This window comes from Brachionichthys hirsutus, chromosome 1, assembly GCF_040956055.1.
Source record: "Brachionichthys hirsutus isolate HB-005 chromosome 1, CSIRO-AGI_Bhir_v1, whole genome shotgun sequence".
Taxonomy (NCBI): Eukaryota; Metazoa; Chordata; class Actinopteri; order Lophiiformes; family Brachionichthyidae; genus Brachionichthys; species Brachionichthys hirsutus.
This window is the reverse complement of record NC_090897.1, coordinates 6839781-6858045: the sequence shown is the minus strand read 5'-3', so window position 1 is coordinate 6858045 and position 18265 is coordinate 6839781. Positions and strand designations below refer to the sequence as shown.

At 42.3% G+C, this 18265-nt stretch overlaps 2 protein-coding genes across 2 annotated transcripts in view; one reads left to right on the top strand and one right to left on the bottom strand.

Annotated features, from left to right (window-relative positions):
- Positions 1-211: 211 nt before the first annotated feature.
- ddx28 (DEAD (Asp-Glu-Ala-Asp) box polypeptide 28) lies at positions 212-1882 on the bottom strand. The gene has a single exon (XM_068742360.1). The coding sequence runs from the start codon at positions 1880-1882 to the stop codon at positions 212-214; it is 1671 nt and encodes a 556-aa protein (XP_068598461.1).
- Positions 1883-7351: 5469 nt separating this feature from the next.
- The window catches only part of nfatc3a (nuclear factor of activated T cells 3a), a 42455-nt gene continuing 31541 nt past the window's right edge, over positions 7352-18265 (top strand). The window contains exon 1 of the mRNA XM_068742551.1: positions 7352-7867. Coding sequence (XP_068598652.1) covers positions 7777-7867 — 91 coding nt within the window. The 5' untranslated portion in view covers positions 7352-7776. The remainder of the gene's footprint in view (positions 7868-18265) is intronic.

Genomic DNA, 18265 nt, shown 5'->3' with positions numbered 1-18265 from the left:
CGCCTCACGGCAGTAACAGCATTAATTGTGGGGTAACAAATGACTTTAAAGTTGACTTTCAACCCTCCATAACATCAACCATATGTCGGTAAACAATAATTATCTGTGTCATTAAAAATCTAAGAAACTCATCGTGCTTTTTGTCTCTTCTGATATTTCATCGTATTATTTTTCATGAGAACAACATAAACAGCAGGAAGCCAAACGGCTTCTACTCCTCGGCTACTTTGGGCTTCGGCTCGTGGATTTGACTTCTCATCCCGGGCAGACTCGTTCTTCTCCGCGCGGCGGTCTCGATCTTCTGCACCAGCTCCACGTCCCACGGGTGGGAGACGAAGCTGAGCACTTTCACGTCCTCCACCCCTCCCGCCCTCCCCACGCGCCCCGCTCTGTGGATATAGTCTGTGGGAGATTCGGGACAGTCGTAGTTTACAACCAAGCCCGCGCGGGACGTGTCCAGGCCGCGCGACGCGATGTCCGTGCACACGAGCACGTCCACCTTGCCCTCCTGGAAGGAGTGGAAGACGCCCGAGCGCACGGCGGCAGGCATCTCCCCTTGCAGGCGTGCGTGACGCACCCCCATCTCGTCCAGCGAGTAGCCCAGCCAGTTGACTGTGGACGACTTGTTACAGAACACCAGAGCGGCGCCGCCGTTCTTCTCCTGCCGCTGCACTCTCAACGCTTCGTGAAGCTCCAGGATTTTATCGGCGACTTTGATCTTGACGAACGTTTGCTTGACGTGCGGCATTAAGAAGTGCAGCATCTTGCTCTTGACGAGCACCACGCTGCCGAGGTCCGTCACCTGGCCGAGCACCTCGCCGACGCCGCCGGGGAAGGTGGCCCCCACCACCAGCAGCTGGGCCTTGTGCCCGGGGCCCCTCGTTTCCTTGGGGTTCCTGGCGATCTTTGCGTGAAGCAAGATGTCCTCCAGCATGGGGGAGAAGCTGGGGTCGAACATGGTGTCGGCTTCATCGACCACGAAGAAGCTGAGCTCGCTGAAGTCCAGGCAGCGCCGGCGCAGCGCCTTCACCAGAGCGCCGGGCGTCGCCACCAGGATGTCCGGCTGGCGCCCCTTGAACGCCCTCTTGATGTGTCCCACACCGCGGCCGCCACCGACAGTCCTCGTCATCAAGTTAAACGGCGCGCAAAGCTTCCTGGCCACCGCCGCCACCTGGTCCGCCAGCTCTCTGGACGGCACCAGAACCACCGTGCGGATGTTGCCCTCGGCCTGACCTCCGACCTCCGACGCCTTCTCGGCCTGCAGCTTGTTGACGGCAGGCAGGAGGTAGCACAGCGTCTTCCCGCTGCCCGTCTCCGCGGCGACCAGGACGTTGTGCCCCCTCATGACCTTCGGGATGGTCTGCAGCTGCACGCTGGTGGGGCGGGCGACGTCCATGCCGCGCAGGGCTTCGACCAGCGTCCCGCAGACGCGCAGGTTGTCGAACGATGTTTTCTGCTCGCCGCCCTCCTCCCGACGGTCGACGACAAACGGAGCGACCGCCTTGACGTTGTTGATGGAGAAATAGTCGCCGAAGGATTTTCTGTGCTTCCATCCTCGGGAGCAAAGCGTGGGCTGCTCGAACTTTCCGAACGCGTATCCGGAGGACTGGTTCCGGCCGGGGTTCTTGCCCTGGACCAGGAGCTTCCCGGCTCGGAGGGTGTTCATCTTGTTTTTGTCTCTGACCTGTTTGACGCTGTCGACGCGCTTCTGCACGTACCGAGGAACACGGATCACTGCGGCCTCGCCCTCTGACGCGTCTGCAGCTCCACGAGTCTGACCGGCAGGATTATAACGACGACAGTGCGCCGACACGCCGACAGGAATCGGAAACGAGCGGCGAGCTGTCGACGCAGCCGAACGGCCGACCTTCACGGACTGCATCGTTTATAACGAGCTCGTCTAAACCTAAACGATGATTATAAACCGGTTCGGTTCACTGCGAATCTAAAGTAGTCGTCCTAGAAGTTCAATGGGCAGCCAGAGTAACCCCGTTTTGGGCTGGAAGTCGGAGCGCCATGCTTTATTGTCGTATGTCGGTGACGTCATTAGGCGCGCAGCGATGACGTCAAGAAACGCTGCGTCGCGGTTGCGTTCTTGGCAGATTTTTTTATTTATTCATATTTAATTTGAAGATCAAACGGTAACATATGATAATTAATATGATTTCAAACATGATAATTACAGAAACTGTACTCTATAACTGTATATATTATATTAGGATAATTACGGCCTGTGAACCGAAACTGGATATATTATTATATTATGTTATATCGTGTTATGTTATGTTATGTTATGTTATGTTGTGTTATGTTATGTCATTTTATATTATATTATAGTATATCATGTTATAGTATCATATTATATCATATCGTGTTATATTATATTGTATTGTATTGTATTGTATTGTATTAATTAGTTATTATCCTATTACCACTGGGACCTCTTTGGATTCCATCTTCCATCTCTTATAGTTGATCACTCTCATCTCAGTACTTCTTGATCTTTTTGTGCTTCTTCTTCCTGATCTTCCTGTCATCTGGAAAAAGCCCTCTTCTGCTTTTTGTCAGAAACCAATATGTCTGGTCAGTCTGGACCAGGAGCCCTAGCTCTAGATTTTTCTCAAAATGCTTTTGGCGTGCTTCCAATCTGGACTTCTGTCCAACATGTTACTGCAGGGACATACTATCCCAAATGACAAACTGCCTTACGTCTGAAAGTATGCTGTTTTAGCTTGCATCTTTCACCCTGCTACTATGTGCGTGACCGTCTTAGGGACATCTTTGCACAACCTTGGGCCCTGTAAAATACCTCTTTCTTCCATGGATCTGGTGCTCAGGAGGTGTTCTTTTGCTGCCATGACCAGAGCCTCTGTACTGTCCTTCAGGCATCTTAACATGCTGTATAGCCAATTTACCTCCCCCAGACAAGTTAAATTGATTACTCTGTTGTTCTCAGATTGTATGCCTGTTCTAACAGTAAATCCAATTAGTCTGTTTACCAGCGTCCTGCTGATCACTGCTCCACCGAATCTGCACTGCCTGCGGGACAGTAATACCAGTGTTTCTAATAGATTAGAGCAGCGTGACAAAGAGCACTCTCATTGACACAACCGTGACTATCAATAACTATCCAGATTATTCTGAGGTCTGGATGATTTTCTGCAGCATACATCAAAGGCAATGCAAACACATTTAATTATTTCAAGTAACAATATAAATATAAATATTGTTATAGGATTTATTCATATTTTCAAAGAATGTTACCATACTGTGTAGACTACACATATAAATTACAACTTAAACTCATAAGGTAGGCTTGATTTTTGCCTGTCTCAGGGTTTTTTAGAGGGATAATCCAGTGTTGCTGCTTTGGCATTGGAAGGGTAAACTAATAACTAATCTAAGCAGGCATGCATCCCTAGTGGGTTCAAAGGTGGCCGCATACCGATGCTGTTTGGTCCCATCATTCTCCAGTGGGCCTCCAGGAATGTTTTCATTCAATTATTTTGGTTCACACCTTAATTCCCCTATTCTCAGTGCTGCTGAAACATTGATCCCATCCCATGTGCGGAATAGATCAGTTCACTCATTATAAAAACCTTCAGTGTTCACATGTTGGACAGACCAATACTGCGGCAGCCAGTCGCAACTCCCCATCAACCGGGGTAAAAGATAACTGTCTCAAGGTGAAAGTAGAGACTGCGATGAGTTTAGTTCCCTCAGCACACAGCATTTCAAGCCCATAACGCCACCTTCTGATTGTCCAACTACTGTACAGTACACGCAACTTTAAACTACGTCACTGGGTAGTTTCACAGACAGAACAAAAGAGGGCAGTATCAATCAACAAGGTACGTTTCAAGTCACCAACTGGAGCTGTCTCAGTATCGTCCTGTGCCCGAGTGTAATGTGCTCAGATTATACAGTGTAGCCATGATGTGCTCTCAAAATAAATAAAATAAATTGTTTGGATGGAAAAATATTTTGAAAAAATGATGTAAAAACTATGTTTTTCACTTTTCAACTCTGCTGCATTTTATCTGCTGCAATCAATCACAAAACAACAAATATCAGAAATCAGAAGTTTTTTAATTCTACTTTTCAAGTGTTGAATGACATATATATGTATATATTAAAAAAAACATTATGACAGTGTACATACCAGTACTTAAGTGAAACTCTAATGCCTCAGCAAGTTAGATTTTTGTTGACATTTAGAGAACATGTTGTGTTACATTTCTGCAGTGTGTGCAATCCCCAATCCTTGAAAGAATGACACCTCTCACACAGGATCAGTGTGGGGGCAGATACTGCTTTTTTTCTTTAGAAAGTTTCTCTACATGAGCATAATATCACCAGCCACATCCACTGCCTCCCACACAATTTGTGCTCTTTATCGTCTCCCTTGAAAGGTCATCTTTGAAGATAAGAGACGCAGGTAACCTGAACTATACTTTGGTATCTAAGGGCTGCTGCGCAAGAAAACGTTCAGTCATGTGACATAAATATCATGATTTAATAATTTCCTACAACTATATTTATGACAATTGTGAATATATAGTAAGGGGGAAAAAAATTCTGGTTCAGTTACACCAAAAACATTATGTTCTTGTTCTCTTTGCAAATCCTTGTTCACGGAAGTGCATCAAGTTCTGTGGCTTAATTATAATTGATAAAGACACTATTTTTTGTTTTGTTTTGCAATTGTACATCAGCCTCACTGAACACTTTGTTATGACGGTTAATATACTCACCTCATCAAACAAGCTGGGATTGGTTATTATATATTTTATGCAATAAACATGTATGTGAGAAAACCTATTGCACATAGTAATCCTTAAAATTTGCTGTTTTTGGTCAAATTACTTAACAATTTGAGCTCTCTTTTTTTTTTCTCTGATCAAAGATTTAACCAAAACATTTGATTGAACACTCCGTATCATCACATTATGTTAGTGTTAGGAAACACAAAACCAAACAATAATCACTCCAATCATGTAACACAGAAGCAAAAGTCAGAATGGAGAGTTTCAGACAATGGTATATGAATCGAAAGGGTTAATTTTCTAATATTTTCTTGTAAAGACAGGCTACAGGAAATGTGATATTGGTGCTTTCAGGTGCATTTGTGAGGTTGCTGCTTGTTTCTACGCCCACACACATCTAACATAGGTACCAGTATACGTAGTGTGGCCGTGTCACAAAAACACCAGGCTGCATTCTGCTGCTTCTGCAAATTTCAAGTTGAGGATGTACTGATTTACTTCAATATTTTTAATCAGCTGTGAATGGGCATGATGTGTCTATATTACAGGTGTGGGTAATTACAGTGAGAATGAAATTTTAGTATATTACTGCATGCAGTATGTCACTGTATATGAAGATTCAAAGTTTAGACAGATATCTCCAGCAGATAAATTATTAATGGATAACCAAAATAAATGTTTTCAAGCAAGATCATCAAAGCAGCAACATGATAGAGCCTTAATGTGAATCAGCCTCTGTGTTCTTGTTACCCAATAAAGATTAACCTGCGGAGATTGAGAGGCTACGGTGAGTGCAACAACCCATGTACAGAAGGATTTGCGATTGCTTTATTCTACTTTAGCACCGGAGAGAAGTACTTACTTAATTGTGAATTTTATTTTTATTATTATTATTTATTTTTACAGTAATTGAAAATGCCTTGAACCCAACAATGTGTGTTAGCAAAGCTTCAGAAAACCAATACATTTCTTACAAACTATAAACCACAAAAAAGGTTTCAAAAAAATTCAATATCTATTTCTAAATAACATGACGACAAAAAGCAATTTAATGTCGACGGTAAAAGAAGAACGTCCGGTTGAAACGGCGTTCAGTTCTTGCAGAGAGACGTGTATGTCCTCCAGCTCCCACGTGTTCAGGTAGTTCCAGTTGGCTCTTAATGAATAACAAGAGGGTGGACCGGATCCACTGGACCAGTGGAAGTCTCTCATGGCAGCACAGCAGCAAAAGCAGTTGCTCAAAAGTTGCTCATTTATAAGTGAATCATGCAAAAGCAACAAAGATCAAACAAATACAAAAGAAAAATAATAAGCAACATGATTGAACTCAAATTACAGTAATTATGAGCGAATTCATACAAAGTAAACAAAAAAGCAAACACGAAGAGGCCTTTCCTCCAGTTCATGTCCACTTTGATATAATTAGAGACATAAAAAGTCTGTAATCAGGCGCTCAACGGCCCGAGTGAAGGGGCGGAGCACGTTCTCCACGTCACACGGAGCGTCTCTCTCTGCTGACGCAGCGCGTGGGCTGCGTGGGCGTGACGCGTCCCGGCTCCTCCCCGTTTAACCGTGGCAGCACTTTCGCCGCTGTCTCCGGACAGGTGTTGATCACCTGTCCTCCCTTCCCGGGTAATAATGTTTATTATTCCAGAACCGGAACAAGATCAAAATGACAGATTTCAGAAAATCACAAGGCTTATTGAATAGTCAGAATGAAATCAGTCATGAACTCTGGGTTCATTCAGTGGCATCAGAACCAACTCTAAACTAAATGAAGAACTTCTTCTGCGAGGCCTTTTTCACCTAAATCATTCCTCGTCTTACAGACAATGAATGGCCCTGATATGTTTGGACTATCTAATGGATGGTTTCTGCCATCTTGTCTGAACACTGACATTTGAGACTTACATTTTATTTAGACGGTAGACCTTTAAGCCTGGACCATGAAGTAATCGTCAGAAAACTCTTATTTTTTGGAAAATAAGGTCAATTCGATTCAATTAAAAAGCACTTTATTTGTCCCCAGGGGTAAATTTAAAAGCAAGGAAGAGCAGCATTGCTAAATACAAACAGGACACGACCACATAGTATTCAGCAGCAGGCACTGCATGACAAAGTGTCAATACATGATATTGACATGAGGCCTCTTGGGCTTGAGAAGGCTTTTAACAGTTTTAAATTAAATGCAACGTTAAGTTTAAAATGTAAAAATAAGTGTGCATGACCTCTAAATATTCAGCAATTTCCATGAAATTGCAGGCCTATTTTATTACCAAGTTTATTTTTAACTCATACATTGTTTTTAGGCACGAAAATAGCCTCTCTGGACTCAAAACACAACAGCTTCCAAAAAGATGGACTCTAGTGTCATAAACGAAACAAGGGTTTAATGAACAGTTTATTAATCAAGTCCACAGGAGCAGCTGTGCGCTCAGATGCGCGCGTGCCCTGTGTTGTGTTGTGTCTACTGACGTCACCGCCAGAACTGCCTTGTCACGCGGGGTTAGTAAAAGTTGGGACAGGAGAGAGAGCGCGCGAGAGAGAGCGAGAGAGAGAGCGCGCGCGAGAGAGAAAGACAGGAAGAGAGAGAGAGGGAACTGGGTCATTAAACGGACGTTTCATCTTCATCGGCTTTGTAGCGAACATTAAACACTGGCGAAGGAAGCCCTTCTTTGGTGTTGACTCGGTCGCGCGACAGAGAAACAGCGAGTGGGGGAGAGTTTGAAGGGGCAGACGGACTCTCTCTCTCTCTCTCTCTCTCTCTCTCTCTCTCTCTCGCTCTCTCTCTCTCTCGCTCTCTCTCTCTGTAGTTCAAGCCAGAATTTCGCCAGAGGACGAGAAAATCAGCGACTTGACTTTTGTAGTTATAAAAAAAAGAGGGGCAAGAACTGGAGTTCATATCTGGAGAAAGAAGCTCAAGTTAAATGAACAAAAGTTGAAGCTCGGTCAATGTTGTGACATTTTGAGGAGGGCAGAACCTGCTCCAGCGGCCGAACTGTCAAACCCGATGACGACTGCGAACTGCTCCGGGAGCGAAGAGCTGGACTTCAGGCTGATCTTCGGGGAAGACGTGCTGCCGCAACCCTTGGGCCCGGCAGGTTCGTGAGTTCTCCCTGTGTGTGTGTGTGTGTGTGTGTGTGTGTGTGTGTTTATGCTGAAAACTTAGCGTCATGCGGCAACGTCATCTTATAATTCTCACTAAAACGCTGCTTGTAATTAATTCCGCCCGGGAAGTTTGGATTTTGGAAGCCGTTTCCGCCCCTGAAGAGGAACCGACTCTAACGAGTAACGTTTTATTTTTTATTTTTGTAGAAATTTCGCGCGTCCTCCTTTTCTGTCGCGGTCGCATTTCCTCACGTCTACCAGCAGCAGCTGTCCGTTAGCTTGGCATGCTAGCAGATTAGCGCGCACCGCTTGCCAGGTCCATAATGCGCGTTCACATGCGAGTCCAGCTGAAAGGTCTAAATTGCGCTGAAACGCGTTTGTTTGTTTCCTGTCAGCGTGCATGCCGCGTCACTTTGCGCAGGCTGCGGCACTTTGGTTTGGTTTATATGGTGAACATTTAGGACGGAGGACCAGTTTGAATCTCTCTTGAGGCATATTTCTGCAAAGTAGCACATTGCTAATGTTGTCAAAGCGCGCCTTCAGATAAAAAGGGCAAGTTATTAGTGTTCTGGCAGCAAAGCACATGAGCGAGAAGCTGATTTAGGGTTTTATAGGTCCGGAAACAACAAATGAGGCTACACTGCCTTAATGCACAGGTAATGAAATGTTTAGAGCTTGATCTAATTCCCCAAATAAAATAAAAAAAGGAGAAAAGCTATTTGTATTAATAATAGGAAAATAAAATGTATAGTTTAAAATTGTAGTTTTTAATATGTGTGACACCGCTGTCATAATATAAGAGAAGATATGCGTGGAGTTAACGAATTTACAATGACAAGTTTCTTGTTGCACACAACATTTGATTTCACAATTGGCCTGCTATCTGAATGCGATGTATGGAAATAAACCGCAGCTCGTTACAGCGGACTTGTTTAGTCTCGTCAACTTCGGGTTCCAGTTTAACAGCAGCGAGTGTTTTATTCGCCAGAGTTAGAAATTCATGTTTAATCCACATAAATAAAACCGTCATGTGTGTGATTTGATATGTTTGATTCCAACTGCATCAGAAAGTGTGACAATACAAAAGTTGCAAAGCGTCTTAATCCTGGTGGTTCAATGATCGCTTTCATTTATCATGACAATCTGTGTCGTGTGACGCAGTCCTTACTTTTCCTCCCAGGACCGAACTAGTCGCATAGTTAACTAGTTCATTAGTTATTAGTATTATTATTAATTATTAGTATTTCTATTGTTCTCTCATCCATCCTAAATTCAGAGCCTTCATTACTTTCCGACTTTGGGGTTGAACCATTGCAAAGATGTTGGCAAAGTACCTTAATGAGGTTTTGGCTTGTGCGATTTTAAGAATAATTTTTTCCTTAGATTAAAAAGAAGTTTGATTTGGAGACCGGACAAGGGAAAAGCTGTAGTTGGAATAACCGTAGGAATAAAAGCACCACTGTGCAAATAGTTTCAATTTGGTCCGGACTGCACCATTTGGCCCAAACTGGAGGCTGCCTGTCCACATTAATAACCGGAATGTAATACAGGATCATACAGTCAGAGTAACATGCAGTTGCACACTTCTGACTTGGTCTCCTTCTGTGAAGGTGAACGTCATGTCAGAACTTGTTTTACCTGGAGAAACTGCACTGGGAGCATCTGGCGCGTTTGAATGTTGATTGAACTGGGCTGCAACTGTGGAAAACAATGAAGCCAGTTTTGTAGCTTTATTGTGAGGAGGAGGAATTGATCTCTCCAAAAGCTAGAGTGACACAACAGTGGTACGTCTCGTTCTAAAAGCTTTCTGTACGTTTCCAATATATCCTCGACAGTCTCATTTTTAAGGGACCTGATGAGTGAATGTTGGCTTGTTGTACACGCAGCCATTGGTTATCCTCGTGTGATTAATTCATCATTAACAGTTTGACACTGTGGAATGCCACATTGCTTCATTTGTTCTGTGCGACTTTGTCTGAATTCTTTAGTGTCTATTTCTTGCACTCTTAGAGTGTTACTTTTGTTTTAGAGAGAACTAGTCAGTGCCTTGTGGTGAAATATTCCACTGCTCTATTTTGAATCATCGGGTTGGCTTACTTTAAGGGGTTTCCCCTGATTATGCACAATATCAGAGTAGAAAAACAAGCCCCTCTAAAATATTTATACAATACATTTCTGGAAGAACCGAGAGAAGCTTTAGAATCAATGCCAAGCTACAACCTAATTCATTTACATCTGTAAAATCCAGAAAAAATGATTGTGACATCTCTAATAAATACTTATTTCTGTGTAAAAACAAATTATATAACGCATTAATCAACAATAATTACTCTTTTGCCACATCGTCTAGACCCAGGAAATGATTTTAAATGTTCAACACCTGACTGTTGTCAAAGTAATTCTGGTTTGAATGGGTAATTTAGAAATTGAGTGCAAAGTGCTCCATTTAGGTTGTGGCTGTGGTAGCTGTACTGCGTGGAGGTCGTTTATTTATCTGTATATGGTTAAAGTAAAATCTATCTAACGTTATGTTACGGCGTGCCCGTTCAGATGGATGTCATAATGGAGGTCATAATTAGTGGCTTTAGATTGGTTATTAGAGATGGTATGAGACACTGGGGGGGGGGGGGGGGGGTGCATCCTGCCCTTTGTGGGGACAGATGTATACAACCATAGCAAAGGTATTTGGCTCTTTGCCCCAGACATGCCATGTGGGGTTCAGATGGCATGGTGGAATGAATGGGGGGGGGCACACTGCTCTCTAGCTGCCACTAACAGGAACAGACTATTTTGTCTACATACTCTGTCACTATTTAAGATACATCGGTTATTTCATTTTTTTCCCTCTATCTCACAAATTAAAAAAATAAAAATAAAACATTGTGATTTGTCAGTTGGCACCAGAGCATTTTAGATCTGAGACATCGTTCCCTGCTCACCGCTCACTCAGGAAGTGGAGGAGACCACCGCTGACATCAGAGAGCCCAATTCTGAGCTAATGAAACCTCCAGATGCCAACAGTCACCACAGCCACTTAGTTGACTGTCAGGCTAGGTTTCTCTCTGCTGACGTGCTGTGACATTTCTTCCATACATAGAATCATCTTTGTCTCTTGCTTGGGCGTTGGTCACGTCAATCCATTATCTCAATGGCACCTTCAAAATAAAAGACGTTTAAGCTGAAAGCAATTCTGCCTTTGTTTAACCTGTTGTCACTACTCTAAGTCTGTGAACCAAGAGCATGATCCTCTCAGTCCTTGTCGTGGGAGAGACTGAAATTACATCGCTCTCATGGTGGACTATTTTGAGCTCCCAAAGAGAGTGGCAGAGAGCAGGCGGCAGGTTCTAGTGACTCGTTTGTACTTGGTGCAGGAGAACCCGTTCTCGTCCCAGCACGTCTGCAGCTTTCAACATTTCACTGCTCAAGCACTTTGTGATCTTTCTTACCTGGAAGAGGAGGGGAAGAATGCTGTGTGCTACATGCCCAGGTGAGTGTCAGCACTCCCAGCTCTAGCCATGTCGTTAGACTTACATATGAGCGGGTGAAAGAGTCCACTCAGACAAGCAGCCGTCATTAGAGTATAGACTGTCTGAAGTACCGGTAATATTAAAAACCAATGGCGTTAAACCTTTTTATTGAACGCCTATCTAAAATATTATATCTTGATATGTTGACATAGTGACACTTATTGACAGTAGTTACTATACAAAAGTCACAATTGATACAAAAAGCTGGCAAAAATAAACAGATGAAAACATACAAACAAAGCCAAGACCAGTTTTAATGAAAAATAGGAACAATTATGAATTGATTTAATTACAGTTTAACTAAACATTCTCTGTTGGCTTTGTAAATACCAGTTTGAGAGAGTTTTTAGTCCGACAGCGTCCATTATTTCTATAAAATAAGCGAAAGACAGATAGGTTAAAGGTCGCGCAGGCATGCATGAGGTGCACATGTGGGTGCCCCTTAACCTTACTGACCTGACGTGGTCCCTGCACCCAGTGTGATGAATGAGATGTTTGTTTCCCGGGGCGAGGCATCAGTAACTATGTGTGGCATCTGTCTAGTTTAAATTTAGTGTAACTGAAGCTACTGCTGGCTGTGTGCTGTATCAACATGTCAGACACTGCTTTGCACCAGAGAGAACGCCGTTCAACGAAAACTCCTGCGTCGGCCTTCGCTTCTGCTTTCACCGAGGCGCAGCTCGCTACACGGGATTGGAGCCTTTTGAATCCTGCTTTCCTTCACGCCATTCCCACAAAGCTGCATTTCAGCTAGGCTAATGTTTCGTATTGGCACCTCTTCCTCAGGTAGTTTTTCTTGACCCACTCCTGTTATCTGTCCAATGATCATGAAGCTTTATTCAGAAGCGGTGGTTCTTGTATTGCCTTTGATGTCAGTAAATGAAATTTCCCAGTGATGGCACTCATTCCAGTCGGGGCCCACGTGTTGAAGTGGACCCTACTTCACGGGTCACCGTTGGAATGTGGACCACGTGCATTTTGACAGCTGGGCTTTATAGATAGAGGGTTTAATGACATGAATTAGTGACCACTTTGTGCTCATTATGCGTAAGAGTGGATCATGAATTGCGACTCGGTTAAATATATTTTAGCCATCTTTTTAATATGTATAGAAATATTGAAGTGAAGATGACAGAAAATAGTCTGTTATTATTCTTCAGGCACCATTAATATGGGAAATGTTGCTCTGCTTGGTTTTTGACTCTGGTCATGTCCTGACTACAAGCATGGGAAAATAACAGAATTGTTACGAGGCTCTTCAGAAGCAGTGCAGGCATCCCTTTTAAAAGAGGATCATTCTTTTATTAATTGTTTGGAGGCTTTAAAAGACAGGATAACTGAAGACATGCGAAAAGAAATGTGGAGAACGAGCGACTTCCCAGCTTCCATCCCACTCGTGTGAAAGCAACACAGATTGGTGGTTGACAGTAGGGATTGTTTAAATGTCACCCCTGCTAGCAGTAGCCTCTGATGTTATCTGGTCTGGGTTATTGCAGGCCATCAGAGGCCAGTCTGCTAGTGTGCTGTAGCGCTCTCTTAATTTAAAAACCTTGTACACACGATCCAGCTGAGAGTTTTGTGTTTACATGTACAAAAAAACAATACTTATTGGTTGGTTACTAGCCATGTTTGGCGGGGAGTACTGTTACTGTAAGACCTTTGTTTACATGCAGCTGTATTTGAACTAATGCTGGCATTCTTAAAATGTATTTATGAGATGTCGCTGTGACCGAGAGGATCAGTCTTGTCTAAATTGTTCAGTTTTTATTGTACTGTATTTTTTATAATAATTTGAATACATTTAAAAGTAAAAACATTTAGGGACATTAACTATTCACATAGGAATATGAAAATTGTAGAAACCTGATGACTCTCCTTCCAGGAGGCTGATGTCCTTACCTGACCTTACATCGAGATAGACTATATAAAGTCCCAGCTGACATCCGGTCTCATTCTCTTCTGGCGTCCATGCTGTTTGATTTCATTCTAGTTCATTTTGCTTGGTTTTCTGTATTCTTTTGTTCTGATTATGGGTCATAAGATGACACATATTTTATTTAATACAAAAAAGGTTTTTCCAAAAAGCCATTACCACTATGGTACCTGCCGTTCAGCACTAATGCCTAACATACCTTATTTAATGACATTTATTATTGCTACAGAAACAAAAACATTATTTTTATGAAATACGTCTGAATATTTTAAACAAGTAGCATTTCAAAGGCCTGGGAGCAGGACCTTTTGTTATTTTTTTTAGCATTGAAACCCTTAACAGGTGTGAAATAGTCTCAATCTATTTCTCTCTGTACTCCGAGTTACACTCAGATCCACTCAGGAATTGAAAATTGGTGCAGAGTTGCTGCTGTGTGTGTGTGTAACTCTAAACTTAAATGTACAACGTACTCTATAGAGCTTGAATGCACCTTGATGAGACACAAAAATGATCAAAGTGAAGCTGCTGTTTATCACTTCTGTTGTTTTCATATCACATTCAGTGCAACCAATTATAAGACTGACTGTGGCTGTGCTGTGGGATTTGTTGTGGATTTTGTAAGATCTGTTTTTATTTAATATTTATTATTAAATATTATAATTTGTAAATGACCTCTATAAATAATATTTCTTGTATTATTATTATTAAAAATATGATTAAAATGTTATTCTAAGCTCTCAAAGTTTCTTATTAATGTATCGTATCGGCAATGAGAGATGTTTTTGAAAGAGACTTTCATGCTTTGGTGGGTATTTCGTTCAGGTGGCTACTTGGCGCTCTATGTTTATCCCATAATGTTATCTCAGCATGGGATTGTTAATTGAGAGCTTAATTTAGCTCCCAGCATATGTTAACATTGGCTTAGGCTGCCATTGTTAAGCTTCTGCTGGCCACTAAAGTCTGCTGTGACGCCTGACGAAACCTTTTTGCTATAACCCCGACATAACAAGATAATAACATGACATTGCAGATACGAACTTAAGATGATACTCATACTGCAGAATTCAATTGCATACGTTCCTCATGCCTTTATATGCACTCCACCATATTTTTTTAATTACAGTTGTAATTCCCACTTGCTCACTCCCTGAAGTATATTTACACACAGGACAAACTACGGACACATCCATTGATCTCCAGTAGGAATGGAGCAAACCCAGTTTAACAAGGTCTAGAGCCACAGGTGTCAGACGACAACCGTTACAATCTTTGTGTGCGTGTGCGTCATCAGCTCTGTGTCAGAAGTGTGCGCACCCAGCCAGCCACAGAGCTCCTGGAAAACCCAGGAGAAAGGATTCTGTTTTGGCTTTTGTGCGAACTCTTTTGGCAATCATTGCCATCTATTTCAATCCAAATGTTAATTCAAAGATTTTATTTTCTCAAAACCTCCTATGCTTGAAAAAATATTATTTCCCCCCAAACTTAAACTTGCTGACTTCAATTGTTTATAGCGTCACTCATGCGCACACACTGCATGATAAAACATGTTTTGACTCAGTGATGACTGCCAGTCCCTGCCCTGATGCTGATTCACATAGAAATGACTGCAAATGCATTAAACACCGTGAGACGCACTTTACATTGAATTCAAATCATTTGTTTGGGATTTAACACTTTATTGACAGCGGTGTGCCTGAAATTTTAATTAAACTGTATCCATTTTTGGTTTTGGCTTTCCATGCATGTCTTTCATCAAATGTTAGCCTACAAACATATTTCTTTAGATATTTTATATTTGCAGCCGGCAGCAGGGATTACACCTTGCACATTTCCCATGCATGTCTGTGTGTGTGCAACCGTGCGAGCTCATTCTGTGTCAACTCACGCTTCTTGCACGCAACCACTAGAACCAGAAAGGGGCTGTTTATTATGAGAGAAAGGCTGCTGCTGGCTTTACCTGTCCACAGGTGTTAATATGGCTGCCCAGACATAATCAGTGGAGATAGGCCAACCACCTGCCTCCCCGTCCCTTGTCCTGAGATGTCTGTCTGCTGTGCTTTCCCTTCAATGCTTTCCCATGGTTAGTTGTAGGCGGAGAGGATAATGTCGTGAGGTGGCTGGACACAGGAAAGAGTGTCAATTTATCACCAGATTATCACAGTTTATAAGAATAAACTGTAGTGAAGATAGAGCTTTGAGACACAGTGTGGGCCTACCTGAGATTTTGATGGTTGGATTGGTCTAAAAGGATTGCTTTACATTTATTACTGTGTTTCTTCCATTGGTCCAATAAAAAAAAACAAATCCGGTAAATATGAATTCTTTACACACCAACTCTTTAAACATGGGCCCCAGGATTTATTCTCCTATTTCACTGAACTGTTTTCTAACCTGAGCTCATCGTCTGTGGTTCATGCACTTCTGACATTAAAAGACCAAGCCATAGGGAACAATGATACAAGTTTTTAATAGTAATAATGTTTTAAGACACTAATACATTTATTGTGTTTAAATATGACAGGATTTCTGTAATATTCCTTCCTTCTTGTTCTCCATCTTTTTCTAGTTTTACTCCACATTGTTCCTCATATTTGTGTTTATTGGTGGACCACAAAACAATGTTTTATTTTTTCTGCTGAGCTGGAAAACGTTGTTCTGTGCACTTCTCAATAATTGTGTGTTGTGTTGTCAATTTTACAAATACACTTCTGTCCATCTTCAAAAACTGTCCACCCTGAGCAGAACTGCTATTTTGCAACCATGTTTGCAGCTGCTTTCTTTTCTCAGAGCATTATAAATATTAGGCGACCTAGCTTATTACATTTCGATGTTGGTGATTTTCAAAAACAAGTTTATCTTTCAATATTCAATATTGGGACAGAAGCATCTCTTAATCATCGAACATTTAGGGTCTTACCCTTGTTGTACAGACCATGCTTTTAGAAACTATGTTTACTCTCTCTTTACTTATTTCTTTGTTTATCTGAGGTAAAAGCCATCTATCCCATTAGGATTACAGTTCATGGCATGTTGACATAATCTTGTTGGCTGGTCAGCAGTTCTAGAAGAGAGCTGAAAGAAGAGACCGGCCTTATCACAAAGCCTTCAGCACAGGGGACGTAAGCGGAGCTTGTTCCAATCAAACTGCTCGCCCACCACAAAGGGAACCCTGGCTAAGGTTACCTTGTAGTGCAAGCACCTCATGGCGATGAGGCTGGCGAGTAACCTAAGACCGTAATATGTGTTGGGCTTTACGCATGCACACTCACGCAGAATCATACAGGAAGACACAGAGACATGACCATAGGTACACAGGAACATACATCCGTACAACACAGAGGTAGAAAGACTGGGAGAACCAGTAGGAATCGTCTGCAGCAATCAGCTTGCCATCTTATTTTGGTCTAATCCTCCCTTCCCGCAGTAGTAAACTGGGCATTCTCAGAATGTGGGCCTGTGTGTCGCCGCCGGCCACAGGACCCTGACGTACTTTGTTTGCAGTGAGAGTAGGAGGGAGCGACAAAGTCTTAATGGATTATCCTCCAAGCGAGAATCCCCAGACAGTGCGATGGTCAGCCGGAGGACTGTTGAGCTCCGTGTCAAGGAGCCAAAGCGGATACCACCATCAGCAGTTGGACAGGTGGTTAGTGTGAGAACTTTCTTTGTGATGTGTTACAAACATCCAGCAATCAGTGCTTCACTGAAATATCTCCTAGTGAGGTGGACCTATTATTAGCTTAGGTACAGCAAAGCCTCTTAGAGGTCTTTATTTAACCGGATTGGCTGTCTGATATACGGACACTTGTGTGACACCGGGCTTTCAGGAAGAAAGGCCACTGGTAACATTACCTCTCCTCTCCTCTCCTCTCCTCTCCCTTTGCTCCAACTGGACCCCTTGTTTTTGACCCCACCCCCCCTTTCATAGCACTGGGTGGCTTTAGGTAGCAGACTATCCACCATGTTTTTTGATGGATAAAAAATTAGAATTTTTTACAGTTACCCGAAAAGAGTGACTATGGGTGGGCTGGCTGACAAAAAGGACTAATTTGAATGTAATATTTTCAAATAGTTAGACCACTAATTAGTAGGGTTATGCTTTCATGTTTTGTGAAGAGACTAAAAAGGAGACTATTTAGAGACAAGCTGCTTCTCTCATTAATACAGAACACAGAATCTTAAGTCCAAGACTCACAATTTAATGTATTTACACATCATATACGTAATCAAAATTCCCTGGGCAGTACACACATATTTTTAAAATGTAGTGTTGATGCTGTGCCTCCCCTGTGCTCTCATGTTTTTTGGGTGTGGCTCAGCAGAGCTAAAATAAGCTTGTCAGTTTGTTTGTTAGCTGATTCTGCCAAATATGAGAATCTGGCAGACTAATAACGGGAATAGATGCAAAAAATGTAGCACTTTTCCAGTATGTCGTACACCAGGCGGTAACTGTACTGCATATCGACCATGTAAACGCCGCTTACACAGCTATATGACCTGAGCGCTCCTCTTTAATCTCTGAAGACCTTACCTGTTCCATGCTGTATTTAGAGCCTCTGTGGTTTCTGTCACATGCTAATGTTGACTCAAGCTTTTTCCAAACTACTGAAACGATGAGGGTACATTCATCTTTCCGTAATACGTAACGTTTTATCCAGTAAATCTGACATTGTTTGTGAACTTTTTCAACCGATATTTTCCTGTTCCGTGACTGAAGGGTAGTCATCTAGAACATATCTGGCAAACAGTACATTCTCACGTTACCAACCTTAACACATAAAAAAAGCATTTTTGATGGTTACATTTTTCTTTTTTTAATTGGAAATTGTTAAGAAAATTATTTGACAAGCATTTGATTCTTGGGTTGTTTGATCGATTTGTTTTTACCTCATAGAGGAATAATGAATAATGATTTTACTTGATTATCATTACCA

What these genes read in the sequence shown, in the direction of transcription:
- ddx28 (XM_068742360.1), bottom strand. Translation starts at nt 1,882, where the DNA reads ATGCAGTCCGTGAAGGTCGGCCGTTCGGCTGCGTCGACAGCTCGCCGC.